This window comes from Melospiza georgiana, chromosome 14, assembly GCF_028018845.1.
Source record: "Melospiza georgiana isolate bMelGeo1 chromosome 14, bMelGeo1.pri, whole genome shotgun sequence".
NCBI classification, from domain to species: domain Eukaryota; kingdom Metazoa; phylum Chordata; class Aves; order Passeriformes; family Passerellidae; genus Melospiza; species Melospiza georgiana.
Genome location: NC_080443.1, coordinates 14,666,663 through 14,694,628, shown reverse-complemented (window position 1 = coordinate 14,694,628; position 27,966 = coordinate 14,666,663). Strand labels below are relative to the sequence as shown.

At 46.5% G+C, this 27,966-nt stretch overlaps 1 protein-coding gene across 1 annotated transcript; it reads left to right on the top strand.

Annotated features, from left to right (window-relative positions):
* On the top strand, positions 1 to 27,460 carry PSKH1 (protein serine kinase H1). The gene is made up of 4 exons (XM_058033965.1): positions 1 to 50; positions 1,355 to 1,517; positions 2,555 to 3,580; positions 24,805 to 27,460. The coding sequence occupies exons 3-4, from the start codon at positions 2,642 to 2,644 to the stop codon at positions 25,120 to 25,122; spliced, it is 1,257 nt and encodes a 418-aa protein (XP_057889948.1). The 5' UTR covers positions 1 to 50; positions 1,355 to 1,517; positions 2,555 to 2,641; the 3' UTR covers positions 25,123 to 27,460.
* The last annotated feature ends 506 nt before the right edge of the window (positions 27,461 to 27,966 follow it).

Here is a 27,966-nt window from a genome sequence, read left to right as displayed (position 1 = left end):
CGGTGATGACGTCAGGAGGCGGTGCCGCGCCGCGGCCGGAGTGGGCCGAGGTGAGTCCGGGATCGGCGCCCCCGGGACCGCCCGGCCCGGCACCGGCTCCGGTCCCGGCTCCCCTCCCTTTCCCTCTCTCTCTCACTCCGGGGACGGCGGTGGTGCGGCCTGGGAAGCGCGGGCGCGGCGGGCCCCGGCATCTCAGCCGTGCCGCTGCCCGGGGCGCTGGGCCGCGGGGCCGGGCGGGCCGGGGAGGGAGCCCTGGCGGCTCCCGGTGTCCCCTCAGCGGGACGGGCCCGGTGCTTCCCAGACTGGAGCCGAACCTGCCGCGGGAGGAGCTCCCGGCACCGACCCGGTCCTGAATCCCCTTTCCAGTATAGCCACAAGCGGCCTGGGCTGGGATGAGTTTGGAAACAAACGGGTTTGGGATCCCGGCTGGTTTGGCTGATTCTGGCCCTGCCTCCGGCAGCAGCCCCAGCCCCGGGTTTCCCCTCCGAAATGCACCAGGAGCTCGCAGTGGGCATGCCAGGTTCTGCCAGGCAGTGAGAGGCGCGCTCGAGATGCGTTAGTGACACGGCAGGCGAGGAGCTCAGTGTCCGAGGGGAGAAGCATAAATCCCGTATTCCTTCCCACCTCTTCCATCTGTAGTTCAGATAGTTTGCCACCTGCCAAGTATGTGATTTCCCACTCGGAGAGCTTGTAATGCTTGTGATTTGCTTTAGTGCCTTTCCCCACGTTCTCGGTGGTTACTGCACAGGAGCATGTCCTGCACTGATGGGGAGTTAAGCATTTTGTTGCTGACTCTGGTTCTGTAGCTTTCACTGGAACACTCAAGTGCCAGCATGTACTGACATGCTGGAGTTGCTGCCAGATCTCAGTTAATGCCATGAGTGGATTTATAGATGATACTTTCAAGTGATTCATTCTTCTGTTTAGTTTTAGTTGTGGGTGGGATGTTTTACACAAGTCCTTCTCTACATGTTGAATTACTCTGTAATAATCTTGTTTATGGATGCTCTCTTCACAGAGGAATGTTCCATTCCTCTGTGAACTTGAAATGCTTTAAGGTTCAATAATGCTGGGAAAGCTGTCCATGGGAGGCATTATTCAGGATAGGCCAGAGCTCTTTTTATCATGATGCTTTAATCTGAATGAAGCCCCACCCCAGGGCAGTGCTTGGTGGAAGTCGGCTAAGCTTTCTGTGAAGCTGTTTTTCATTTCTACTGCCTGCACCCTAGTACAGGCATGGCTGGGTTGTTTGACCTCAGGGTGCTGCCAGGAGGGAACTTCTTCCTTGAGAAGTTACTTTGATGATGTTTGATTATAAAACTGAATCTTAACTAAAGCCTGGTTTTCTTTCCAGGTTGGATGAAGAGTCTCAACTTCTTCCAGGTGTCCCTTTAAAACATTTCTTATTTCTCCACTTCCTTCTCCCCATGGAAGACAGGCTGGGGTTCCTTTTCTGCTGTTCATGCTGAGCAGTTGCGTGGAGAGGTGGTGCTTGAGTGGAGATAAACCTGGTGATGGTAAGACCTAAAATCACATTTTCAAGGCTAGTGGGTTTCTGACACATGTTGGTGGGCTCTGAGTCAAAAAGGGCAAATGTGACTGCCAGAGCCACAGGTGGCTTCCTCATCTCCTGATATTGTTTTAATCAACACATAAAGACTTGCCCAGGTGCAGCTGGTTTGGTTTTGTTGGGATGAGCAAGAGCTCCTAGTCTGGAACAGCTGGGAGGAATTCCACTTCTTACAGGCAGCTCCAGTGGAAGGCCAGAGGTGCCCCTTTGTGCCTAAAGATGTAAAATAAAGCAAAATTGAGAATGTTGAAAGATGTGACAGCCCACCTTGATTTCTCAGGGTTTGGAGGATGAGGGATTTGCTGACTAAAAGCTGCTCTGGGCAAGTGAATATCTCCCTTTCAGCAGGGGCTGCACCTTAAAGCCAGTGTGCCTCTGGCTCCATATTCCTGCCTCTTCTGCTCTTCCATTGATCCCCAGCAGCAAAGTAGTGAGAAGCTTAAGACAGTGTACAAATCCAATATAAATAGAGTCTTGTGAAGATGGGTTAAGTGTACAAGTTGCTGAGGTACTTCTGGTGAGCAAACTCAGAGCTGTTGGGTTTGGATTGGCTGCTGACTGAGAAAGTTGAGCAGATCTAACAAAACTAAAGAAAATGCTTGACTTTTTTCCTTTATTTGATTTTTATTAAGCAATTGTGTCTGGACAAAAAGACCTCCAGAAGTCTTGTGCAGCCTCCACTGCTCTGTGGCTGATTCAGGGCTCAGCAGGGAGCAGAAAACAAACGATCCCCAATAAAGAGAGACACTGTGTGATTTCCATGGGCACATCTGTTCTGACCATGAATGCGTGTTTGTAGGCACTGCCTTCACTCACTCGTGATGAAAGCAGCAGAGCACTGTGCATGTTCTGTAGCAGAAAGAAGTGGAAATCCCATATTCTCACTTTGTGATAGCATGGTGCTATTGTTTTAATTCAAATGGGGGAAAAAATCTTCACTGCCTTGATTGCTCTTTATTCGTTTCTTCTCATTCCTTTTCGAAGATTCAAATGTGGGAATCACCCCGGATGTGGTTGCTGCTGGTGCTCCCCTGGGAACATGCCTTGATAGGGAATTAACACCAGTCAGTGATGGGCTGTGGGACCAGCAAAGTGCTTCCCGAGCCCCCCAAGGATGTGCAGCTAGACCTGGTTAAAAAAGTGGAACCTTACACGGGCCACAGTGACATCTACAAGCATTTCATCAAAGATGACTGCGGGGCTGTCATCAAAGCTGGCTCTCCCTCCCCTCCCCACCACACCAACCCCTATCCCGGGAGCGCCCTGCCCGCCCAGCAGCCCGAGCCCCGCAAGAACAAAGTGGCCAAGTACCGCGCCAAGTTCGACCCGCGCGTGACGGCCAAGTACGACATCAAAGCGCTGATCGGCAGGGGCAGCTTCAGCCGCGTGGTGCGCGTGGAGCACAAGGCCACCAAGCAGCCCTACGCCATCAAGATGATCGAGACCAAGTACCGCGAGGGCCGCGAGGTGTGCGAGTCGGAGCTGAGCGTGCTGCGCCGCGTGCGCCACACCAACATCATCCAGCTCATCGAGGTCTTCGAGACGCAGGACCGCGTGTACATGGTCATGGAGCTGGCCACCGGCGGAGAGCTCTTCGACCGCATCATCGCCAAGGGCTCCTTCACCGAGCGGGACGCCACGCGCGTGCTGCAGATGGTGCTGGATGGGGTGAGGTACCTGCACACGCTGGGCATCACCCACCGCGACCTGAAGCCCGAGAACCTGCTCTACTACCACCCGGGCACCGACTCCAAGATCATGATCACCGACTTCGGGCTGGCCAGCGCGCGCAAGAAGGGGGACGACTGCCTGATGAAAACCACGTGTGGCACCCCGGAGTACATCGCCCCCGAGATCCTGGTCAGGAAGCCCTACACGAACTCGGTGGACATGTGGGCGCTGGGGGTCATCTCCTACATCCTCCTCAGCGGCACGATGCCCTTCGAGGACGACAACCGCACCCGCCTGTACCGGCAGATCCTGAAGGGAAAGTACAGTTACTCAGGCGAGGTGAGTGTGGTGAGGGGCAGTCAGGCAAGGAGCTCTGTTTTGTGGAAGCAAACAAACTGTATAACTCTGTGAAAGTTGTGTGTTTATGACAGCGTTGGATGCGTGTGGAGATTACTCTCTTTAAAAGACATGCGTACTTCTGGGACCTCTAGGTCTTTTTTATCCCCCTCTCAAATCCATATGCATGCAATTTCACAGTAGGTTCATACATATTCATTTTTACATATTTCTATAATAGGTTCATACATATTCATTTTTACAGATTTTCACTAATTCTTTATCAGAAAGAATTCTTAGGTCAAATTGACCTGCTCTTGTAGCAGTCTCTGTTTCTGTCTGCCCCTTCCCCTTATTTCTGTCCTTCAGCTGAAGCAGTTTCTCCCAGTATAGGCTTTTTACGAGAACAGGCAGTCAGACTAAACAGCTATGTTTCCAAACTACAGACTTAACTCAAAGATGTACATTTCACTTAAATCAAAATGGATTTCTACTCTGGAAAATTTCTACTTTGTGACAGCTCTCTCTAGGTGTGTCTCTGTGATGACCAAAAACTGGTTGTCCTGTACGTGGTAACATTACCAGGGGTAAAAAAATCTGTGATTCTGGCTTTTAAAATCCTTTCCCATGTTCTGTCTGCTCCCAGTGCAGCATTGCGAGCTCCTTTAAAAAAATGTGTGCACAGAAAGAGGAAACTTGGTGTAGAAGAGAACTGGGATGCTTGTGGGTTTCTAGCTGCTGTTAGAGGCTTTGCAGTTGAAACTTGTGCCAGGGTGTTTGAAATGTGGCACATGTATCACTAGTCTGATTCCTGACATGAATCCAAGTGTAGTATGGAAAACAGCTTTGCTGCAAGGTTATGGCAGGCAAGGGGCACTTACTTCTTCCATCTGGAGATGGGATTATTTCAGAAATTGATCTGCATTGCTTTTTGAGTTTGGTATGTGAGAAAATGGAGGATTGAAGGATAGTTTTCATGGGTAAGTATGGACAGAAGAGTCTTGGGGGATAATTTTTAGGAATTCTGTAAATGATAGTGGGGCCTGAAGGTGCTTCTTGCTCTTCAGAAGAAACAATTTGAAGTAAACACTTGTAAGTAACATCTTCACATTTCTGATCAGAACCCTGTTGATATTAGGAATGAGTGTTGCTGTTGTCATGTCCTTGCCATGCCATGCCCTTGACTATTGAGGGCAGGTCTGTGTTCTCTGGATAAAAATACAGAGCTGAAAATCTTGTGTAGAAAGGCTGTGTGAATAACCAAAGGCATGGCCTGGCTTCTGTTGAAGAATGAGTGAACAGACAAATTAACATTTGAAGGGGGTCTGATCAAGCTCAGTGCAGCCATAGGCAATCTGGAGAGAGTGAACTGAGTGTTTTGAAGGTTCCCTGGGGTAATTTACTTTGATGTCCACTGGTCCTTGTACCAGAACAGATTGGTTTTGAGAAATATTGTGAATTGCAGCTAGGCCACTGAAGCCTTGTTGGTTGTATGCAGAGGTAGCAATGTGCCACAGAGAAAGCATTAAGCTCTCTATTTTGAAAGTGTCAATGCACAAGCCTGAGGCATTTTACTTGTTATGCCACCACAAATTGCACACTTTAGGAGGCTGTTATGGATACTGTGTGTGACATGAGTGGTTATTTTGGAAAGCTGTCAATGCTTTACCGCTTGGAAAGCAAATATGTGTCAGCCAGCAGCCTGTATCTGTTGCCTGGGTGCTTTGTGTTCCTCTAGAGCCAGGGAAAATGGATGCTTTAATTTACCAGTGTAATTAAGCCTATGCCCCTAAATTGCACGGTGCTTGACTGCAGGCAGGTATTGGCAGGAGGTGCAGTAAAGAGGCTGCTCATTTTGTGAATAATTTCTAGGAGAAGACAAAGTGAGCCAGAGGTTTAAAGCTGTCTGTTGTGTTTCCCACAATCTTGCCAGCACTCTGGGTTTTTAAATGCTTCTGAATTTTTGGTGTTCACAGGCAATGCCTCTTCTTTCTTTGTGTTACACTGGAGGAAGTGGGAAGGTGTCAGAAAGGAGGCTATTGCTAAGTTTGTCAGACTAATGGGAATGGCAGGAGCCAAGGCCTGGTTTCTTTGGAGTGGGACTGGGGAGAATACTCGAGTGCATTGCCAACAGCATCTCTCTTGGATGGATGCAGGAGCAGAGGTTTCATGGGAGCAACTGCTTTTCTTCTCTGTAATCTGAAGGTTGAGGATCTGAAACAGAAGAGGAAATATTGAAAGAAGCCTGTGAACTGCAGAGCTGACAGCTTGAGCTGTGTGGCTCAGACGAGTTCCAGTGGGGAAGGAGGGAGCTGTCTTCAGGCTGTACCGTGGCAGGCAGCAGCAGTGCCCTGAGTCTCGGTGCTTTTTGAAAAGTCTGACCCCAAAACCTGGTCACAGAGGACAAAGCTGTATTGAAAGAGGAACAAAAGCCAAGAGGCATGCTGACCTGAGAAGCAGCTCCATTTTCTTGGAAAAACAAGTGATCTCTAGTCCAGCTAATGTAATTGCTTTCTGGCTGGGACCCTGTTACCCCGGCTGCTGTTCCTGGAGTGTGAGGTCTGTTTGAAGAGGCCATTAGCAGATCAGTAGGAGAGGTCTCCCACAATGGGTTATTCAGGTACTGCTGACATCACTGCTCTGATTATCTCTTATATCTCCTCTACTTTTTGAACTGCGTCTGGTAATGGCTAGGATGAGGAAGGAAGGACAGCTGGCTTTGTAACTGGTGTGCTTTTTTTTCCTGAGCATCCTGAGTAAGGGTTAGGTGAGCTATTGACACTGCTTTGAATGTAGCCTGCTGCAGAATTATTCTTTTTCACTTGTTTTGTTAGAACTTACTAAAAAGAATGTTTGGACATAATGATTTCATTTAATTTTTAATTTAAATCTTGGAGTTAAAACTGATTTTTGAGAGCTCTTTGTAGCTTAAAAAGTTGACTGAGGAATAAAGCTAGAATTTCATTCTTAGTTTCCTTTGAATTTGCAAGTGCAGAATTGAAGATTGGACCATCATTATCCTGCTGGGACAGGCTTGCTCTGATTCTTTTTCAAAGCTTCTCCTTCTGTTGAATACCAATACTTTTATGTTACTTTACACACCTGGGAAAATCGATGGAATAAGTGGAAGATAATGTATGCTATGGTTAAATTGGGAAACTTAGCTAAGGTGTATGGATTGTTCTGATTTTGATATCTGATCTGGACATACCATTTCTCTCATGGGCTGTTCTCCTATTCATAGAACAGAATCAGCTTTTTGTGGTATGCTCACAGTGGGTGAGGTTGGTGTGTGCTGCTGTGGGAACATGTCTTAATCAAATAACCAACAAAGCTTGTTCTAAATTATGGTGCTAGTGGATGCATTGATAGGAGAGACATGCTTGATATATGAATGAAGTTGGGCATTGCAAGTCTGCAGGAGCTCTGCAAGAGACTTAGCAGCCTGTGGAGAGATGAACTGGTTTTGTGTGGCTTAGATTTTCCAGTGGTTTTTGGTAGAAATCCTCACCAGAATCTCTTGAAGGAGCTTTGCAGCCGTATTGTGACAGTGGCCTTCACATGGATCAGGAGTTTTCTGATAAGCATAGGTGTGAAATACGTGGTCAGTTCTATAGGGAGGGACAAAACCAGTGAAGATTGAAGGGGCTGTTGCCTTCTGCCTAAAAGCCAGCAGGAGGAACTTCCCTAACAGACCTGCAGAGTCCCTGATGGTACAGGCTATTCACAGGGTGAAAACAAGGGCTGTGGACCTTGCAAGTTTACCTGAGTTTGATGAGCAACTGGACAAATTCATGGAAGGCACATTGATGGAGAGAATGACCAAAGGTTAGAGGAGAAGCCTGACTTGCAAACTGTGTGTGCATTGCATTTCTACTTTTCTCTCCTTGAGCATTCAGAATCTTAGTGATCTTCTGCCCTAACTTGGAGTTTAAAGCACCAAGTTAAATGCAGGTGTTGAGTAAGCTCTGCAGATCCTGTATGGATGGATTCATGCAGGAAGAATGCCCTTAGTTACAGGAAAACCAAGTTAATCTGGATGAGTAGCATGAATGGTGTTCCCATAACAACTCAGCCTGTGTGAGTAAAAAGATAAACCACTTTCTCCCCGAGCAGTTTTTCCTGCCTGCAGCTAATAGCAGAAACATGAAGCACAGAGAGTGCAGGCAGTGCATTAGCAAACAAACTACCTGTGCTACCTGGCAGAAAACAAGATAAAAATAAAGCCATTCCAAGGCAGCTGATGCGTGCTCACAGGATGAGTCCTTACCCAAGCACGTCTGCAGAGCATTTCCAAAGTGTCCTCATAATTGTCCTCCTTGTGGGGGCTGCTTAAAAGGCTGTGGAGGACTTGTAATCCCTGAAATCCCTTGTGACACATAGTGGAGGAGACAGGTGACAGGCTTGTCAAATTTCAGTATTAATTTCCTGCATTTATTCAACATTTTGAGAGAGAAGGGGTAGAACTTGAAACCAGACTGTTTCTGACTCAGCTGGGAGCTGGTTGCTGAATTGCCCATCCCACCCCAGAGGGACTGATCAGTCATTGCATTATGAATTATGATGACTGTGGTTGGATTTCCTATCAAATGACAAGCTTAATATAAAAAAGGCACAAGCAACAAAAAGAAACTGTAATTATTCTTGGTAACCTCCTTCCCCTAAAAGTTGCAGATAGAAGTGTGTAGTGGCAACTCAACTTTCTGTTCTGCATACTTGTATTTTATTGTAGAAACTGGTCTTCTATGAGGGAAAAAAAGTTTACTTGCATATCAGAGAAAATCTCTCCATAATCCTTATCACCTTCAGGAGAATTCAGTCAGTATAGGACAAGCATTCTGAAACTTTGGATGAGGTTTTGCAATGCAATAAGTTTTGCATTGATGCTGTGACAGGTCTGGCTGGCTTTCCCTGGAAGAGGGAAAACTCTGGTGATCTAATTGTAGCACATCTGTTTAAGGTGGGCAGTAAGGCAGACTGCCTTCCCTGAATTTGGACTGGAGTACATTTTTGGGAAAACATTCAAAGCTAGTTTGAAATAAAGCCAGGATCAGAGAAGCAGCACTGCCCTCTAATGCTCTCTTGGTCCTATATATTTTTTTAATACAGGAGATAAAGTCCTGTAAGCACAAGAGGCCAGAGAAGCTGTTAGATGCCCCCCTTTATTGCAGATTTGCCTTTGCAAAGTGTAGAGCTGTTCTTTGCTCCAAGAGGAGCTCAGTGCAAAGCCACCTGATTCCTGTGGAAGTTTCCTTGGCTCAGTGCCTCAGCAGGAGCCCTCCCTTGTGGGGTCCCCAGAAGGCCACACTGACACTTGGTGTGGCCCTCCATGGCTGTGCCAAGATGGTCTTTAGACCCATTAGATGCTTTTGCAGGGCAGTCAGCACCTTAGCCTCTGATGTCTGTGCCAGAAGAGAGGAGAGATTTCAGAGCAGCAGGGTGGCCAATTTTCCATTCTTTCCTCTGGAGTTTGAGTGGCCCAAGCTGTTGAATATAGTGTAACAAAGAAAACAAGGATGGGGCAGCTGAAGGCAGGATTTTAAAACACATTTGCAATACTTACTGGTGTGAGCATATAAGTCTCCAGGACCATGTTTTAGCCTTCTTGGGGGCTTAAAGAGCTTTTTACTTAGAGCAGCTGCTGTTTGTTCCTGTGAGCCACATTAGATGGTAGAAGTGTTTTCAATAGTCCTGTTCTTAGAGTAATGCAGGCTTTTTCCCCCCTAAAAACTAGAGCTGGCTTTTTTTCCCCGTGTAGGGAAGAATTGTTTTTTATATAAATTGTTGAGCCCTTTGCTTGGAAGAAGTAAAACCCCATCAATTTACAGAGGAATGTGCTTTTGCATTTCACATGGCTGTGTGAAAGCGGTGATTTTGAAGTAGAACAACAAGAGTGTTGGCGAGCTGCAGTCACAGGGCTCTGCTGAAAAGGGCACTCTGCTCTCCTTTGAAGAGCTGGAGCACTTGAACAGGATGAAAGCTCCTCTCCAAGCCAGGCACAGAACACTGAAGCCTGCCCAATACATGGACTTCTCTTGGCTTCTGCTCTTTCTTTTCTTTTAATGCACCAGCTCAGTGGCTGGTGTGTTTGTGTCACTCCAGCTCCAAGGGCTGAAGTGTTTGTCCAGATCTCTCCCTCTGCAGGGAGGGACATCTTTGGAAATGTGATAACCTCAGTTAAAGCCTGGGAAATCCTGCTTCCTCCTGCATGGATCAGTGACCATGCTCCTGCAAAAACTCAGCATGCTGCATTGGTAAGCACTTTATTTACAGGTAGAGAAACACCTTTTCCAGTGAAAGGGCTTTGAAACCAATGCATGCATTTGAAAATCAAGTCCCCCTTGCTCTGGCTGCATCTTAAGATTCTTTTTGAAGTTTTTTTCCTCCATCAGGATTGGTGTCACAAGGACCTTTTACAAAATCACTCTTTTTGCCTCTTTACCATGTACTTCAGCTTATGTTGCAACACAACAGTGGAGAGAACCCCCTGTGCTAGGGCAGGGTAAGCAAGGAGAGGGGTCATTTTCTCTGCCTACATCTGCCATTTCCATACTGCTGCAGTGTTAACACTTTGTATTTCACAGAATTGTGCATGTCATCAGGACAGGGTGGAAACTCTGTCTAAGCCTCAAAGTCTCTAGAAACAAAGAAAGCAGGGAAGGAATCTCCGTGGGGAAGAGGAATGTGGGTTTTTCCCAGTGATTTCATTCACAGCCCTTTTTCCTTAGGACTGCTGTCTATGCCAGTAGTACCTGCAGGCTCAAGGCTGAGTGAGGGACAGCAGCTGAGCATTTTGGTTAAGATTTTTGAGGTGAAAGACTGAGTTTGAGGAAGTGGTGCACAGTGTATTTCATGTAATATAAGGATGGAGGAAGGCAAGAGCCACATCTGGGGGGAAAGGATTTACAGTAGTGCTGTGGTTTGACATATATTTTCATTCCTTCATCTGGAGGCCCTATAAAATCCTGTTAATGGTGGAATAGTATTTCTGCAGAATTAGGGATGTAGGGATAAAGGGACATTGGTAGGGTAGAAAAAGAATATTAAGCTGCCTCTGTACAGAATACACATTATTAACAGGAAGGATTTGAACTATCAGCTACCATTGGTGTTTTTGACTCCTTTACATTTGCTTAAACATAGCCTAGGCCATGTTTCCTCTTTTACCTTTGGCTGATTGAATCCTTGGTTTTCCAGCTGTGGCTCAGATGTGTTGTTTTTTTCTGATACCTTAGTGGAGGTGTATTTTGAGGCAAGACATGCTATTGCATGCTAGTTGACTTAAAACCAAGAGAGTGAGAATATGTGTTAATTCTGCAGTGGGAAGAGCTGTGACCTGCAGGAAACCTGTCCCTAAATACAGCAGCTGCCCTCCTGCCCTCCTTGGAAATGGTTACCCAGGGGTTGGAGTTTGTGTTGGGTGTCCAGCTGCTGATGGTGCTGGGCTTGAGCCAGGTGCAGCCCTTGAGCAGGGTGTGAGCACTCACCTGGTTCTCTCCTTGCTGTGGCACACGTGGGAGTTATCACAGTTTGTGGGGTGAGTGCATTGGGGTGACAGCTTCAGCTTCAGCTGGATTTCCTGGAGCTGCTCTGCTGAGGACCTGAGGCCCCAGATGGCTGTATGCAAGTACAACACCTGGACAGATCTGGGGGCACAAGGAGGACTGGCTGGCACCTATAAAACATTTCTAAAGTGAGCTTTCAGGGGGGAGCTGTAAAAGTGCTGCACTCTGGAGGAAATTACAGCATCTTCCTGACTGTTCTGAGCCCCAGGCTGAGGCTTTGAGGTTTTGCAGAGCTGGCACCTGGCTGTAGTTCCAGCTGCTGCCCCTGCTGCAGATTAAAAGCCACTTTTGTTTAATCAAAACTGAGCTCTGTGGGGAAGGGCTGTGAACATGTACCTTGCTGCAAATCACCGTGTGGCCTGTAATTGACCCTGCCTTGGAGAGAGGCAATTGAACCTGATATATTTGGAACAATCTGGCATTGGAAGATGTTTCAGATTTGCTCTGACCCGAATTTGGGACCTCCCTAGCATTTGCAGTGTGCTCCTGCCCTGGGATGTGAGGAAGGAGGATTTAAGCAGTGTGCTTGGCATAGGTGGGAAGTCAAGGTTTTAATATCACATTGTTGAAATCTCTTTTCAACTGCAGAAACTGTTTTGGGGAATTCCTGTTCATGTTGAGCTGGAGGGCTGCAAAGGTGCTTCCTAAACCCAGGGGTTTTCTTGGCAGTCTCTTTACCCAATCTTTCAAATCCCTACATCTGACAAGACTGCAGTTGCAGAGTTGAGGCTGGAGGCAGAGGGAGCTGGATTAGTTGTTTGGGGCTGGAAGGGGTGGTTCAGACTGGCAGTGGTGCATCCGAGTTCCCTGGTTTGCACCATGAGCTGCTCCTCCTCTCTCCAGCCTCACCCACCCCCTGCTTTGCCCCCCTGCTGCCCCAAGTGAGTGACAAGGTAGAAAAACCAGGCATGTTTTCTAATGCCTTTGTTATTTCAAATGGATGTTTTTATAGATTTTCCTGAAAACTGAGCTTTTACTAATGCACCAGATTAGTGCTGATTGGTGACATGGGAGCCGTTCACACAAGTCAAGGAGAGGCAGAACGTTCTGGAGGAGGCTGTTAAGAGATGCCTGCTGTTCCTGCAGGGTTCCCCAAAGTGCTGGTGTGTGCCTGGCTGTGTGTCTGCAGCTTGTGAACTTCATAATCATGGCACTCCCTGCACATCCAGTGCACCAGTACTTCAGGCACTCCCTGGTGATTAACCAAAGAGCCTGGTTTGATGTCTCACAAAACGGAGAATTGTGCTATCTGATAAAAGTATTTGTGTGTTTCCTACCTTTGTCTGTGTCTGAAGAGTGATTTCTAAGAACCTTTTTAATAATCTGATAATATTGAGAATGATTTTGTGGCTCATATGTGAAAATGTTTCTCTTTACAGCTAGGGTGACTCAAGACTTGATATACTGTTTCATCAGTGCTGATGGAGGTTACAGCCTGGGTTACAGTTTATACCTCTCTACACTTAGTCCTTCATATTTCTTTATTTGTTTTTAGCATTAGTCCAGCTTCAGGAATTCTGGGTGGCATTCTTCAGCTACCATTTTGCTTGAGAGGCTGATATTGTAAAGCTAAGGAAAACTTGACACTTGGCTGAGAATGCAAAATAATTTAATGGTAAAATCCTCTTCCAAAGTTACAGGAGTCCCCATACCACCAGTGTTTGGCACTGGTGCTTGACAAGGATGGATCTGACATTGAAGAGATCTTCAGCTATTTCATGAAAGTGTTCCATGGTCTCTGAAAACTTCCTTTTTGGAAATGAACTGTGAAGCAGGGAGGGCCTGGGGACCAAATCTTGTTTTTCCCCAAACCTGGTGTGTTAAAAGTGACATTTACTTACTGGTGGCTCATCAACAAAGTGGACAATGGTAGTGATGGTGGTTCTCTAGAGGTGGCTGAAGGTGCAGAGGTATTTGGGGGTTAATAACCAACCTAGGTGAGGGACATGCAGGTGTGTTCATTATATTTGTGGATGACATTGAATTGGAAGGGCTGCAAAGGGCATTGAGTTCCAGATAGCCCTGTCAAATTTGAGCCGTTCAGTAGCAGGTGTAGTTTGGTTTTTGATTTTTTTAAAAGTAAGAGTAAGTTAGTGCACAAAAATAGGTGAAGAACATAAAATTAGGGGGTGTTGGCTTCTCAGAGAAGGAAGTGTCTATGAATCACAAACTATTGTGTGAGAGCAGTGTGATACTTGTGGGAAAAGGTGAATGTACTGAGGTGTCTGAGCAGAAAGGCAGCGTGTGCTCTGATCCTGCTGTGTTTGGTGGCTGCTGCAGGTGCCAAGCTGAAGCTCTGACACTTCTGGGCAGCAGACTTCAAAAACACCACAGGCCAAGCAGAGAGACTTGACAGGAGATCAACAAAAACAATTGTGAGTCAAGAAACCACAGTCTCTGGAAAACTAAAACACTTTTGGCTGTTTGGCCTGGGGAACATGTTGTCATAGCAGTTTGCAAATATGTAAAAGGCTGCTTCAAAGAGGAAGAGGAATAATCTTTTTTCCAGATTATGTCAAACAAGAGTCTTAAATGGCACTTAGAAAGATTCACACTGAAGTTTTTACAGAACTGGTGTCTCCCACTCCAAAAAATGTTTACCCAGAGGATTTCTGAAGCTGTCTTGTGGAACAAGTGAGGCAGTCATCTGTCAGGAGTGATGCATCTCTGGTGGATCCTTGGGGGCCATGGGATGGATTGGATGATCCTTGGGTGTCTGTTGCAGCCCTGCCTTCACCCTGATTTCCCAAAGCAGCAAAGTTTATGGAACTGTGCTGTCTGTCTTTCAGTCTTCTGGAATTAACTATTTAAATGCTAAGATCATTGTCAACCCAGTTTGAGCAATGTGTAGATTTCAAAGTTGCTCTGAATTTTACAAAGTCAGTGGCTCAGTAGGAGAGAGAACTGAAGCACATTCTTCCTGCAGGAAAGGTAATTGAATATCAACCCAAATTTACCTGAAGGTGATCAGCACATGTTTGTTTCTGAAGCATTCAGGGCACACTTGACCCTGTTGAGCATGTGGGATGGAGCCTGGGCAGGGATATGTGCTGGGAGGAGGGATGTGCTGCTGCTCTGGAGGGGATATGACAGTGCTGTCTGGGGGCAGGGAGGGGAGAAGCACTTGAGAAATAGAAACCTTGGTTACCTTTGGAGAGCTCTAATCCCATTCAGCTTGAGGCAGGAGTGTTGCCAGCACTAGGTCATGCTGGCTTGACTGTGTCTTCCTGAGTCTTGAAGGGCTTCAGGGATGAAGATCCTCCACCTCCCCAGTGACCTTTTCCAGGGCTGCACTACCCTTCCCCTGGTATTTCCTGATACAGATCTTCCAAGGCACAGCTTCTCCCTGTTGCCCCTTCTTTGGACCTGTTGTGTGGCTCTGTAATCCTTGGAACTACTTTTAAATAAATGTGGTGCATTTTAAAGAAATGCTGTTAGATTGCCCTTAGATTCTCTTTGTCAGACTGAACAAGTCCAGCTCCTTTGACCCCTCCTTGCAGACCATGTGTCAAGGACCCCTGGCTATCTTGGAGTTCTCACCTGGATCTTCTCCACAGTGTTTTTGAACCTGGGGATGGCCAGGCTCCACAGTGGGCAGTATGACTCCACATGGAAAACTGAAATGGTTTAATCTTCTTTTGGAAAGAGAAATACCCCAACAATGTAGGTGAGAACAGGGTAGGATTTTAACAGGGGAAAAGATCACCTTGGTATAAGATTATGGCTGCAGAATTAGGAATGTGTTACATTAGGGATTTTTGGTTTGTCCTTTTTCCTTCCTGTGTATGTGCAGTTTGGTGCAGTGTCAGTGACATACTTTGCTTTTCAGCAGGATCTCTGTCTCCATCACTGAATAGCTGGGATGCTGAAAGAAATTTGAGAAGAAAATACAGAGAAATGTGTTGGAATGGGATCTAGAACAGTTATCCTGCTCTGAATTCTAACAAAAATGTCCCAAATAGTGACAGGAAGAGCAATTATAAACCAGTGACCCGGGACTGAATTGTGGAAAACCTAGCAAGCCTACTTAGAGTGTCTCCTGATGTTTTGTTTACTTTAAAATGGCTTACATCCACCTTGCCTACCCAAAACAGTGCTTTCTGAGAGAAAGCCAGCAATGGCATTGGGCCACAGGGCCTGGCTTGGGAAGCACTAAACCTGGGCTTTCAGGAGATGCTGAGATGAAAGAGGCATCATTTCACCTCTGAAACTGTGACAGGGTTGGACTCTGGTTAAAACTGAAAGAGTGACTATAAGGAAGAAAGGAGAGTCAAGGCAGACAGGGGGGCAGCTGGGGCTTGGACGTTGCTGTGTTTGCAGCACAACTCCTCATCTTGGTCCCTGTGGGTCCCTTCCAGCTCAGGGTATTTTATGATTCTGTGACACATCTGTGTGCTCTGGGAGGTTAAAGGAGCTGTCCAGAGCAGAGGAAAGCTGGTGCAGCTGGGGAGCAGAGCAGGGTTGGAGTAGCAGCTAAGACTGTCTTAGGATTTACTCCCCCTTGTTCATTCCCTCGTAAGCACCCGGGGCTTGTGCACCGACAGCTTGGAGCTTGCAGGAGGGGTTGTGTGGGAGGTTATAAGCTTATCTGTTCATCCCTCACCACTGCTCTAATCAGTGTGATGAAAGATATTCTTCCTCCCTGGGGAAGATCTTTCCTCCCTGTCAGGAACTGCCATTTCTTAATTAAACTCTTACTCTGAATTTGTACGTAGAAGCACGTATTGACTTCAGCTCCAGTTCACAGCCAATACTCTCTTAAGGTAATAGTTCAGAGTGAGAGAACATCATTCAGCTCAAATTTGAGTTTTTTCAGAGTAAAAGCACTGAAGATGTCAGGATACCCAGATGTTAGGACCAGTCTGGGGAAGGTGTTTTCCAGTTTAGTTACTGCAAATACTGCTGTGAGTATTGCTGATGCTGTACCAGTACCTTTGGAAATGTTTGACTCATTCCATTTTCATGGCAATCTCCAGCACTGTATACTTGGTGATCTCATTTTTCACCTGCATCCTTCCAAGTCCAGGTCCTTAACCCTGAGCTTCCCTAACAGACAATTTTTCAGTCAGGGTAGTGGTTGAAGTCCTCTGTGTGCAGCTGTAACTTGCTGACACATTTTTAAGAGACGTAAAGCGATCCAAACTGCAATGTGGTATTACCCCATTTTAACAGCTATTCCCTAAGCATTGCACTTAGAAGGGCTGCCCCTGGCTGGAGAGAGAAGCTTTGTGTTTATTGTTTTTTGTAGCTGCTGTAATTTTAGTGCATGATTCCAGCTGAATACTCAGTGCCTGTCCAGGGAAAATGGGCTGGCTATTTCCATTCGAAAAGCTGGGTTATAGAAGTTCACCGCACCAGATGGCTGCGCATACTTATAATGCTCTGGATTATTAAAGGGCTGTTGTATTTTCCTCTTTCATCCTTCCTTTATTCCTCCTCCCCACATCAACAAATTAATGCTGAATGCTTGGGAATCTGCCCTGCACAGACTTTAGCACGTTTCATCTTTTCACTGGAAACTTTTTGTTCCAGCTCTTTGGAACGAGTTGGTTTTGATCACCTCGTTGCAGTTGTTTGGGGGCTGAATGATGCCTGGGATGGTGCAACCCTGGTGTTATTGCAGCCCCAGCACAGCCCTAGGCTGGTTTGCCATGTCATGTGTCACAGTTGCAGTCCCCAACCTGCTCCTTTGGAGTTGACACTTCCTGCTTTCTGATGTCATGTGGGAATCTCCTAAATGAGACAGAACTGCTGCATCATGCATAAATAGGTAATGCAATGAAGAGAGTTCTTGGTGATGTTCTTAGAATCATTAAGGTTGGAAAAGATCTTTTAGAGCATCAAGTCCATTTAATTTCCTTCTCAAAACTAACAACATGTCACTTGTCTGCCACCAGAAATGTCAGAATTTTAAGGTGCAGCTGTTCTGAAAAATGACAGAAGCTGGAGAGATGTGCCCTGCCTTCAGCAGCACACATATGTTAGCTTAACTTATTTTTGTGAAAAGAAAATAAATTTAAGTCATTAACTTGTGTGCAGTGCAGGCTTTGGTGGCCTCTTTACAGCAGCTCCCATTGCAGGCAGAATAAAATTCAGGGACTTGATTCTGGTATCCAAAATCTGCTCATTTTGATCAATAGATCAAAAGAAAACTGCTCTGCCTCCAGAGTGTTGGCTCCCACCCCTGCCTAGGTCCCTCCAGTTGGGTGAGGAGATGTGCAGTGGTCACACAGGTCAGGGTTTGTTTCCAGCAGCTGTTGGGAGCTCTCTGCTCACATCAGCTGCAGGGAGAGAGGTGAGTTGGCTGTTCAAACCAGAGGGCAGCGCAACAAACCTGCAGTTGTTTGTTCCCCACACGCTGGCCTGGCCAGTGCCTCAGTAGATTTTCTGCTGCTGTGAATAACAAGCCGGGTGGTGAAGGGATTCAGTGACACAGAGCAGAGCGCTGCACGCAATCCCCCAGCCTAAGTGACACTCCGAGGAGGATCTTTCTTCTCCTCCTCCTCCTTCTCCAGCCTCAGAGCCCAAGTCTGAATAAAACATAACACACTTGAGAGCTCATTGTAAAGGAGGCTGCTTTCCCCTGAGTTTGTTACCTAGCAGAGCTGGAGTTGCAGATGGGTGAAGTGCCCTGTGTTTTATGCAGCTTATAGAAGTGTAGGAGATGCTTTTGTAGGGAATGCTAGTGTTCCCTCAGAAGCAGCAGCTGGCATTCCTGAGGGACCAGGGCAAAGTGTCTCCACCATGGGAGTCTCTCCCATTGTCACTGAGGCTGTAAGACAGGCTGTGGGATGGGTTTCATACTTGGTTGAAGTGCTGCTAATTCTGGACTCTGTTCCAGTCTCTCTCTTGGGTTGATGTAGCTCCTTCTGCAGCCCTCTGGTGACTCATGCCAAGGAATGGCTGGGCTGAAAACCCCAGCTGAAAAATTTACAGAAACTCCCCAGTTTGGCTCACTTTGTTTGCACAAACCAAACTATGTGTGCTGGCACAATGGGGAGTGCAGCATCAAATGGGAATGACAAGAGAAATGTATTCATCTCCTGAGATGTGGAGCATTGCTGCTAATGGTGACAAGGACATGATGTGAAGGCAGTTCCCTCTGACCAAGTGGATGCATTAAACCCAGTCTGTTTGTTGGGGCAAGCTTATTCCCAATAAATCTACTGCAAAGTAGATACCTGAAGGTCTTCTGTGGGAGAACCTTGCAGGAACCCATGTGCTGCTATGGGGCTCCTCAGTCTCTTTGGTGCTTTGAGGCTTCTGCAGTGCTCAGACTCATCCTAGGCATCAGTGGGACTGGGATACAGTATTTTTCTTAGGAATTACTGGGGCTGGGATACAGTATTTTTCTTAGGAATCACTGGGCTGGGATACAGTATTTTTGGCCTAAGAGCAATCTTTTGCAGCTGTGATAACATGCTTTGTGCTTCATGTTTTTGTAAGGAGTGACTGGCAAGGGAGATCCAGGCTTTTCCTTCACCTTCCTCATAAACATTGTCTTTCTTCTCCTGAAAACAACATGTAACTTAGGTGGGAGTCAGGAAATTAGAATGTATCCTTCCTTCAGTGGGTACTGTTGAGTCTAAAAGCAGAGCTTGAAGTCAGATGATTGTTCCTTCTTTTATTGGCACTCAGCTAACCAGAAGATCCCTCTGCAGCTTTGTGCAGCTCTTCTGCTCCCCCCACTTTTCTTTTCCTTGTAAATTGTGCTGAATTGTAATTTTCCTTGTAAATTGTGCATGTTTTTAGTCACTCTGCTAAATTCTAGAGTTACAGACATTACTTTCCAGAGGATGTTTAGTCCTCCCTCCAGCATGAGGCCGATAGTCTCCAGTGTTAAATGAGTCTGTATCTAGGGTTTGTCTCATGAGAAATCAGGTTTTGAAGCAGGCACTGCACCAGGTATCCCAGACAGAGGACATGATTGCTGTTGTTAGAAAAACTGGTCACATGTAGGAGGTCTCTGTTGTCACTCAGCTCCAAATGTGGCTATTCCACTTTTCTTTAAGGTATGTGAGGGTGCTGAGGCCGTGGCAGAGGGTGCCCAGGGAAGCTGTGGCTGCCCCATCCCTGGAAGTGCTCAGGCCAGGTTGGATGGGGCTCACAGCAGCCTGGGCTAGTGAAAGGTGTCCCTGCACATGGCAGGGCATTTGGACTAGATGAGCTTTTTAAGGTCCCTGTCAACCCAAACCATTCTGTGCTTCTCTACAGAAAGACACCAGAGCTTTATCTTTCTGAAGCAGCACAGTCCAACAGAGGGAGCAGAAGTTGTACTCAAACTGCATCACATTTGAAATTGTTTTCTAGAGGAACAGAAATGCAAGTGTTGGTGACTTCTCTTCATTTTTGTGGCCTTGTTGTGGCATTTTTGTGGCACAAAAAAGCAGGATTTGTCATTGCAGCACTGAGATTTAAATTCAAGGCTCTCTGATAGGGTTTAGCTGATCCAACATTTCATGGATGGGAGCATTTTCCTTCCAAGCCAGTGTCTGTCTCTCCTCAGGCAAGCAGATGGGCAGCATCTCCTCTGGATTGCTTCAGTCCTGTCATGGGAGCACACTTCATGTCCTGCACTCATGTCCTGCCCCAACACACCAGTGTCAACCTCCCTCAGCCCCCCACAACCCTCTGCTGCTGCCTTGCAGCATTAATTTGGAGGGTTAATGGGATTTTGCTAAGTTAAAACTGCTGTTTTGTCAACTGATGCAAGTCTTCTGGAGAGTGGATGCATTTCTCCAGGGACTGAGGTTGCAAATTGCATGGGTAGAATATAGCCCTACTATATTACTAAAGAAAAAGCTTCAGTAAAATAGGAAAGATGTATGTGGTGCAGCAAATCAAACCTCCAGCTGTGTAAACAGATCAATAAACTGATTTGTGTTTGCTGACCAGAAGAAAAATCTAGTTGCAGGTACTCCATATTCACCATTTGTGGTGAAACTAGAGTAATTGGAATAATGAGAAATCCAATGTGCTTCTTCTGTTTGGAGTTTATTCTTCTTTAGGATTCATTAAACTGGACAGGCCTCTCAAGGTTTAGGCTGGTTATGTATCACAGTTCCTAGGCCTCAGACTTCATAGATTTCTTCAAATTCCAAATCATCACACTTGCCATCTTTTAATAAGACTTGAAAATATTGAAGTAATATTATTCCTGCTGTTTAGAGGCTCATTTCACTCACCAGAATCTCATTTGACTGAAGTTTGAATGCATTTGGACAGCAAAATAGTTCCTGGGTTGCCTCAAATTCCAGATTTCTGCAATTACTTATGCTTGGAAGAGAAAATAATGCTGTCCTGCATGTCCTGAAGATGTATTTCCAAGTACTGTTGTGCCAGTTCTCAAATACTTTTTATTTGAGCATCTCTTGCATTTCTTTTGACTTAGGTAAAAAAAGGAGAGGCTGGAGGTGCTGCCATGATTGTATTTCTGTGAGGGACCATATTCAGAAAGGTAAAAGGTTTTAGGGTAAGAGGGGAAGAAATACCCAGGAAAAACCATGAAATTGGAGTTGTGTGGATGTGTTTTCTCCACCTGAGAGGAACAAAAGCTCTTTCAGGGTGGGGATCTTAAGTCACTTCAATTGCCAGTAACAGAAATGAAGATGGTAGTGAAGAGTTCTTAAAAAGTTACTGCACAGAGAGCAAATTGTCACCTGCATTTACCTTCACTTTGAGGGAAGGTTAGTAAATTTAATAGATGTATCATTAGTTGGTAAATTTAATAGCTGTAGCATTAGCTTGGATGTCCCATTAGGATTGTTGGGAAGTGGAGAATGAGCCCTCTGTGAAGGAAACAGAATGGGATGAGCTGTGGCTCTTGGGAGGAGGAGAAGGAAAGAAGGAATTGGGGGTTGATGGAGTAGCCAGGCAATGATGAGTTTGTGATTTTAGCTGAATGAGTAGCTGAAAGGGAGCCATAAAAAAAAGCTACAGAAATGGGTCTTTAAAAGCTTTTCAAGGCAAGCTTGGAAGAGTGGAGGCAAAGCCTCTTTTTGCCTGGGTTCCATTTGGATCTGGAAGAGGAGCCCGGAGTTTCTCTGCAGCTGGAGACCCCAGTGTGAGGGGAAGGTGATGTGTTCCCAGCTGACATATGGCACCACCTGGGATCAGCTGAGATTATGCCAATGAAGGCTAAATCCTGCAAGTTGATTCCCCTTGCTGGTATTTAACAAATGAAGTACCTTATCCAAAGTCTGTTGGGAATCTATAGGCTTGCAATGGGATTTATATTCCCCCATGGCAGGGCAGATTCAGCTTTGTGGTTCTGTTGGTGTTGAATACCATGAAGGCTGAGCTCCTCAATGGTCCATCAATCTTCAAAATAGACCAGTGTGTTCAGTTAAAATTGAATCTTTATTGTGGTTTCCCTGATTAATTTGGAAAGGATTTTTGCTGTTTTATTTACCTTCTTTACAGACACTTTCATGAGTCTGTGATCAGAATTTGTCCCTGTTCTTTTCTAACAAGCACCTGTTTTTTTTCTGACCATTCACTGCCAAGGTACATTTATTTCATCAGCTAAGAAAAAGCCATTAAAAGCAGATTGTGACAAACTAATTTTACTTATATATTATATTATAATTATATTCTTTACAAAGCAGTAGATGAGGGAAGAGGAAATGGCATCAAGTTGTGCAAGGGCAGGTTTAGATGGGGTATTAGGAAGAGGTTCTTCACTGAAGGTGTGGTCAGGCACTGGAACAGGCTGTCCAGGGCAGTGGTGGAATTACCATCCCTGGAGGAGTTCAAAAGGTGGATGTGACACTTGGGGAAATGGTTTAGTGGTGAACGCAGCAATGCTGGGTTAATGGTTGGACTTGATGGTCTTCAAGGTGTTTTCTAACCTTAATGGTTCTATGACAGAAAAGCTTAAATGTTTAGAATTGTTTTGTTGTTGTTAATGGATTTAATTATTGAAATGTGAAGTGGTATCTGATCTGCTGGAGAAGACTCTGCTTCCTCCCTGAGTATTTCCATTTCCATTCTGAATATGTTCAGGAACATTTATGTTTTTATTCATGTACCAGTATTTTCTTTATATCAGGTAGTTAATATAATTTTCAGTCTCTTCCCTTGCATAGTTACTGGCAGTGACCATGTATCCCATTTCAGCTGAGTGAGCCAGACTGTTTTAGTCCTTGTAAGATAAGACTGTGGTACCCTGATCCCCCTCACAGCCAGTTCCTCAGCTGAAGCTCAAGTTCACCTTTCCTGGCCATGCACTGACAGGCTGTGGGCTGGGAGCAGTGCTGTAACTCTTACACCATCCTCCTTTTCATTAAAAATTCCTCCCAGGGATCTGTTCTCTTGCTGGTGCCTTGAGTCTTTTGAAAAGAAAATTGCTTTCTGTAGCAATGAATTACAAACCTCCAAAAAATCAGGACATATCTTTTTTAGACCTTCTGTGCAAGAAAAGGGCATTATTTCTGGTTGTACAGTCAGTGAACCCTGAATTTTAAAATAGCTGGGTGCTTTTCTTCCTCACCCAATGAAGAGAAGAATGAGAGACAGAGAATAGCAGAGTTTTGCCTTTTTAACTAGGCAGGGGTGGGTCCACTCAGTTACATGTATGTCACCATTATTATATGGAAATCTTCATTGCAGAAATCTACTCAGGCTTTTTCTTAATGCAGCTTGAGATGTGATCTCCACAGACTTGAAAAATTCAGTATTGGTGGTTTCAGGACAGGTGAGACCCCCAAAGTACCCAGTGATTGCAGAAACCTGCTCTTGCTGGCTCCATTCACCACCTGGGGTTTTCTGCTGGCCATGCTGCCTCCTCCTCTCTACCCTTACAGTGGGTTTTGTCACATTTTTCTTCCCAGCTTTGTCCACATCCACAGCCCAGCCTTTACCTCATGCTGAAGGAAATGTTCTCACTTCCCACCTTAGTGCAAATACAGTGTTTTGTCACAAATGAAACAATTCAGCATTTGTGGCTGTAGGTGTTTGACTCATAAGTTGTTATGGCCATTCTTGGGTGTGCTGGGAGGATATTTATTATAGGACTAATTAATTATTTTGGGCTTATTTCTTTAAAACTAACATATTGTTAAACAAATTTCTTCCTCTTTCTGTGGTAAACATTATTGCAAATTTCTTAAATCTAACATTTCAATGTATTTAGAACAGTTTATGGGGTTGTTTCCAGCTGGGCTGAGCTGCTGTACCAGGGTTAACCAGGTAGCAACATCTAAATCTCCATGTTGGGAGTGAGACCAAATTCCGCAGCAGAAAATTCTGCCTAGTTTTGGTTCAAGGATCAGTGCAGAGGTTGGTGCTTCCTCCCTAGACATGTGCCTTGAGATGAAGAGTCAGAAGAGCCCTGGGTGTCAGAATCCATCCCCTGTGAGTGATAGGGCTCCTGTGCCTGCAGGAATGGCTTTGTGGGATAGAAAGCACTTGGACAAGAGAGGGTCTTCATGGAGATACAGTTACTGTGCTTCTGGTAGTAGTTGTAGGATTTTGGAAGGTGATGTGAGAAGATGGGGTAGGAAGGACCAGCAGCTGGAGCAGGACATAGGTCTGGGAGGCTGTGTGTGTCATGGTGCAGCAAATGGAGCAAACACAGGTGTGGGGGAGTGTGACTGAGTGTGTGACTGCTGGTGAGCATGGAGCTGGACATGGGGAAAGGGACTGGAAGCTGGGGAAGTCCATGTGTGTGTGTCTCTAAGGACAAGGACAAAACTCCAGGAAGATCTGGGGACCAGATGGACCAGGGAAGGCCCAGCCACTGCTGGAGAGATGGTTGAGTCTGGGGATTGATTGATGTGGGAATACATAAAATCCAAGGGTTTTGGGAAAGCTGCAAAAGGCAGGCCTCAGAGACAGCAGAACTGTGATTGTAGCTAAGCAGTAGCCATGAGATAGGTCAGCAGAAAAATTATTTAAAAAGTAGAAAAGTAAGGACAAATAGAACAATGGTCTGTGTATTAACACTTGTCTAGAATAACTCCCTAGGCTGCAGAAAAGTGTATCTAGCAAGATACTAGGAAGTATTAAACTTAATAATGGAGCTCTGTGCATTGTGTTTTAAGGCTTACAAGCAAGTATTGTATTTGAAATAAACAAGCATTGTTTTAACCAAAGGTACATGTGCTTATAGCAGTTAGATAGAGCTACTGTCAATGTGCTTTTGCTTTGTGTGATTGGTCAAAGAACTTTAAAAGTAAGTTGTTACATTAAGTTCTTTGTCTGCTGCTTGGGATGTGAGCTGCTGGCATCTTCCCATTGTCATCACCATGTAATGAGACTGGTGCTGGAGAGTAAAACAGCCCAGGGCACGTTCCCAGCAGTCCCACCCCATTTGTGATTTGTACACAGCCCCTGGCCAGTGATAGACTGAGACCCTTGAGTGTGTGCACATGGGTGTGTCAGTGCCTGCAGGGTCAGCTTCTGAGTGCCTGAGCCCATCTGCTGGGGGGATCTACTCTGCACCTGTGTACCTGCAGATATTTCCCACTAATTCAGCCTCTTCCCCTAACATGGAGTTGTGTCTCATTCTCCTTGGGCAGATACTGCCAGTTACAGCTTGGAAGATTTGAGGATAAAAGAGAGAAGGAAAGCAGCAGAATGCCCCAAAGCACCTTGCAGACATGGGAGGAATTAATTAATCAGCAAGGGTGTCTCATTCCAACCACCTCTTTTGTGTTTCAGCCCTGGCCCAGCGTGTCCAACCTGGCCAAGGATTTCATCGACCGCCTGCTGACGGTGGACCCCAGCGACAGGATGACGGCCCTGCAGGCCCTGAAGCACCCGTGGGTGGTCAGCATGGCAGCCTCCTCCTCCATGAAGAACCTGCACCGCTCCATCTCACAGAACCTTCTCAAGAGGGCTTCCTCCCGCTGCCAGAGCACCAAGTCAGCTCAGTCCACCCGCTCCAGCCGCTCCACCAAGTCCAACAAATCGCGGCGCGTGCGGGAGCGGGAGCTGCGCGAGCTCAACCTGCGCTACCAGCAGCAGTACACGGGCTGAGCTTGAGTCTCTGGAAAGGAAAATTCAAAAGGAGGACCCCTGCCACAGGTCTGCTCTGCCCTGCAGGTGTGCACACACTCAGTGAGGAGCAACCAGGTTCCTCCCTCCCTCCCTCCCTGCAGGAGGTGTCCCCCTCACCCCGTGCAGAGGAAAGGGAACCTCGTGGTGGCCGTGCCAGCCTGTGAGGGTCTCATGCCAGGAACGGGGGAGTCCTTGTGGGCTCAGAGCCTCAAGGAATTAAGGAGCCACGTGGGGAGAAGAGCTCCTTCTGTAGCCCAGGAGCTTGGTTGTTCATAGTTATTTATTAATTCCAGAGCGTTTCGTTTGTCTCACTTGTGTACGGAAAAAAGAAGCAATCACTTGGTGTGTCTGTGCGTGCACGTCCGTGTGTGCACACACACGTGTGGGGGTGTATATGTATTTAAAAATCATGGATACTCAGATTTTGGGCTGGTTTAGTCAGACTCCTTGGTGCCTTTGCAGCGAAGCTGGAGTGAGTCATGTGCAATTAGAAGTGGGATAGCTGTGACTCACTGCTGTGCTGCCCACCAGCTCCTCGCCAAAGAGATGCCAGACAGCAGTTTTCCACCAGGGCTGGGAAGCTGTGAGGTTTCCCCCAAGGGCTGCCATCCTCCTGATGACGTCAAGGGCTCGCTTGATGACATCAAAGGTTTACCCCTGGAATTGTCCTTTCCCTGTTTGCAGCAAGACCAGTGCCTGTCATGCAGAGTTTGTTGTTCTTGTGGCTCTGTTGTGTCTCTGATGTGTTGCACACCTTGCACACTTCAGAAGAAGATTGAGAAGGTTTTTGTGTGCTAAGGGGAAAAAGAGGGGGGAGATTTTAGGGATGTGCTTCCCACCCCAGAGGTGGGATGGGCTATAACCACTGTAAGCACAGTGTTACTGACCATGTCACTGCCCCAGAAATTTGGTGGTGCCAGGCTGCTCCCTGCCTGCAGATTTGACAGGGCTCCCTTGCTTTGTGTGCCTGTGCAGCCCCAGCACTGCCATCCCTGCTTTGGGACAGTGGTGGTGGGAGCTGTTGGGGTGGCCACAAAAGGCTCCACAGCATCAGGGTAGGGGCTTGGGTAGTGGAAGCCCAGTCTGGGAGTGTCAGCAGTAACAATACCCTGGAGACATTGTACAAGTGCCCTAGAGCTGTGAGGGGTGACTTAAGTTCACCAGGAAAAAGCTGCCTTTGAGGAGTCCTTGTGCTGTGTGGGTGATGAGGTGGCCTCTTACAAGGGACTCTCAGGGGAGGTGGGGGCTGCAGAGCTGAGCTTTCTGCAAGCCTGCTGAGATTCTCTTCCCAGCTAGTTAGGGCAGCAAAGTGGGGCTGATGGCACAGGCACAGGATGGATTTGCCTTCTCATGGTGGCAGAGACGAGATCAGCAGTGAAGGAAAATGCTGGGGTTTGAAACTTTTCTTACAAAGCCACAGAATTTGCTTTGTGCTGTGCCCTTGGGAAGGGCTTGCTTGGCTCTGGGCTGGAGATGCAGGCAGGTCTCAGCTCAAGGGTCTGGTGAGCTTGGCTTTTCCCAGGATTGATGGCTGTGCCACTGTGTTTCAGTGTCAGCAGGGCTGAAGTGGTCAGTCCCATCTCCAGGGAGCTCTCACAGTCACTCCCTGTCAGCAAACAGCCAAGCAGCTTTAATGGGGAAAGATTGGAGTTTTCTGTGCTAAGGTAAAAAAAAATAAAGGGGGATTTCTGGGGGTGTGCTCCCACCCCAAATGTGGGATGGGCTGTAAATGAGTGTAACCAGCCTGGTGTGCCAAGCATGTGGTGGGGAATAGGGCAGAAACTTGAGGACAGCCACTATGTGTAGCAGGAGTGAATTCAAAATCATTTGCATGGTTTTTCATGTTATTTTGAAAACCTCACATCCTTTGCAGGCTGCTCTTGCTCTGAGCAACCCATCCTCCCATGTCACACAGTCTTTCATCCATCAGCATTAACAGATACTGTAGAATTTCCTATATTTGTTTTTTTTCAACTCTGTGGACTGCAAACAAAAATATTTTCAGCATCTTTTACCTCCTCACATTGTTTTTTCCCTAGTTTGTTACCAGGAACTATAAACTAGATGTGATTTCTGACAAAGCAGGCAGCTTGCCACGTTTTGCTTCATAAACAGTTCAGTGTCCCTCATGGTCCTGCAAACAGCTCCCCAAAAGCAGGAGCCCCTCCTGGGCCAGGATCAGCTGGACCTTGGGGTCCTGCAGGTCAGGTGGTGGCAGGAGGCTCCCTGGGAGCCCTTCTGCTTCTGAGCCATTACTTGAAGAGGCTTTGGTGTGTTTGGAGCATCACTCCAGGCACTGTGATTGCTTTTACCTCCTGGCTGCATTTTTATCCATAAAACAGGGATTTCATTTTGCCTGGTGAGGGGGTCAAACTGATGAACTGAGCCAAGACCTCTAGAACGGAGACCCTTCCCCTTAACCACTAGACTGTCAAAATGCACAGGCATCATGCCGAGATCTGCCCATGCTGTTCCTTTATCCTTCCCTTGTGGGATAAGGAATGCATAAAGCTCTGGGCTAACCAGGCTTATTTCTCCACCTTCACAAAGCAGAACAAGAATCTTCTCTTCTGTGGCAATTTTTGCTTCACTGATCTTTTCCACAACTGTTTTTTCACCAGGGGAAGTTCAGAGTGATTGTTTGTGTTTACTTTGGGCTGGAATATGTTTTGAGGAGCAGGAGGTTGCTGTGCAGGTTCCTGACAGTGCCAGGATTTGGTGGTGATGCTCTGTGACTGGGGGTGAATTGGCAGAAGGAGGATCCATCCCATAGCTGAGAGTGCTGGATATCTGCATCTGCTTCTCTGTGGTACTGAGGTGTGT

Bases quoted from the DNA above. Each gene is read 5' to 3' on its own strand.
- PSKH1 (XM_058033965.1), top strand. From the start codon at position 2,642: ATGGGCTGTGGGACCAGCAAAGTGCTTCCCGAGCCCCCCAAGGATGTG. The intron at 3,581-24,804 runs GTGAGTGTGGTG...TTTGTGTTTCAG, and splicing joins AGTACAGTTACTCAGGCGAG to CCCTGGCCCAGCGTGTCCAA.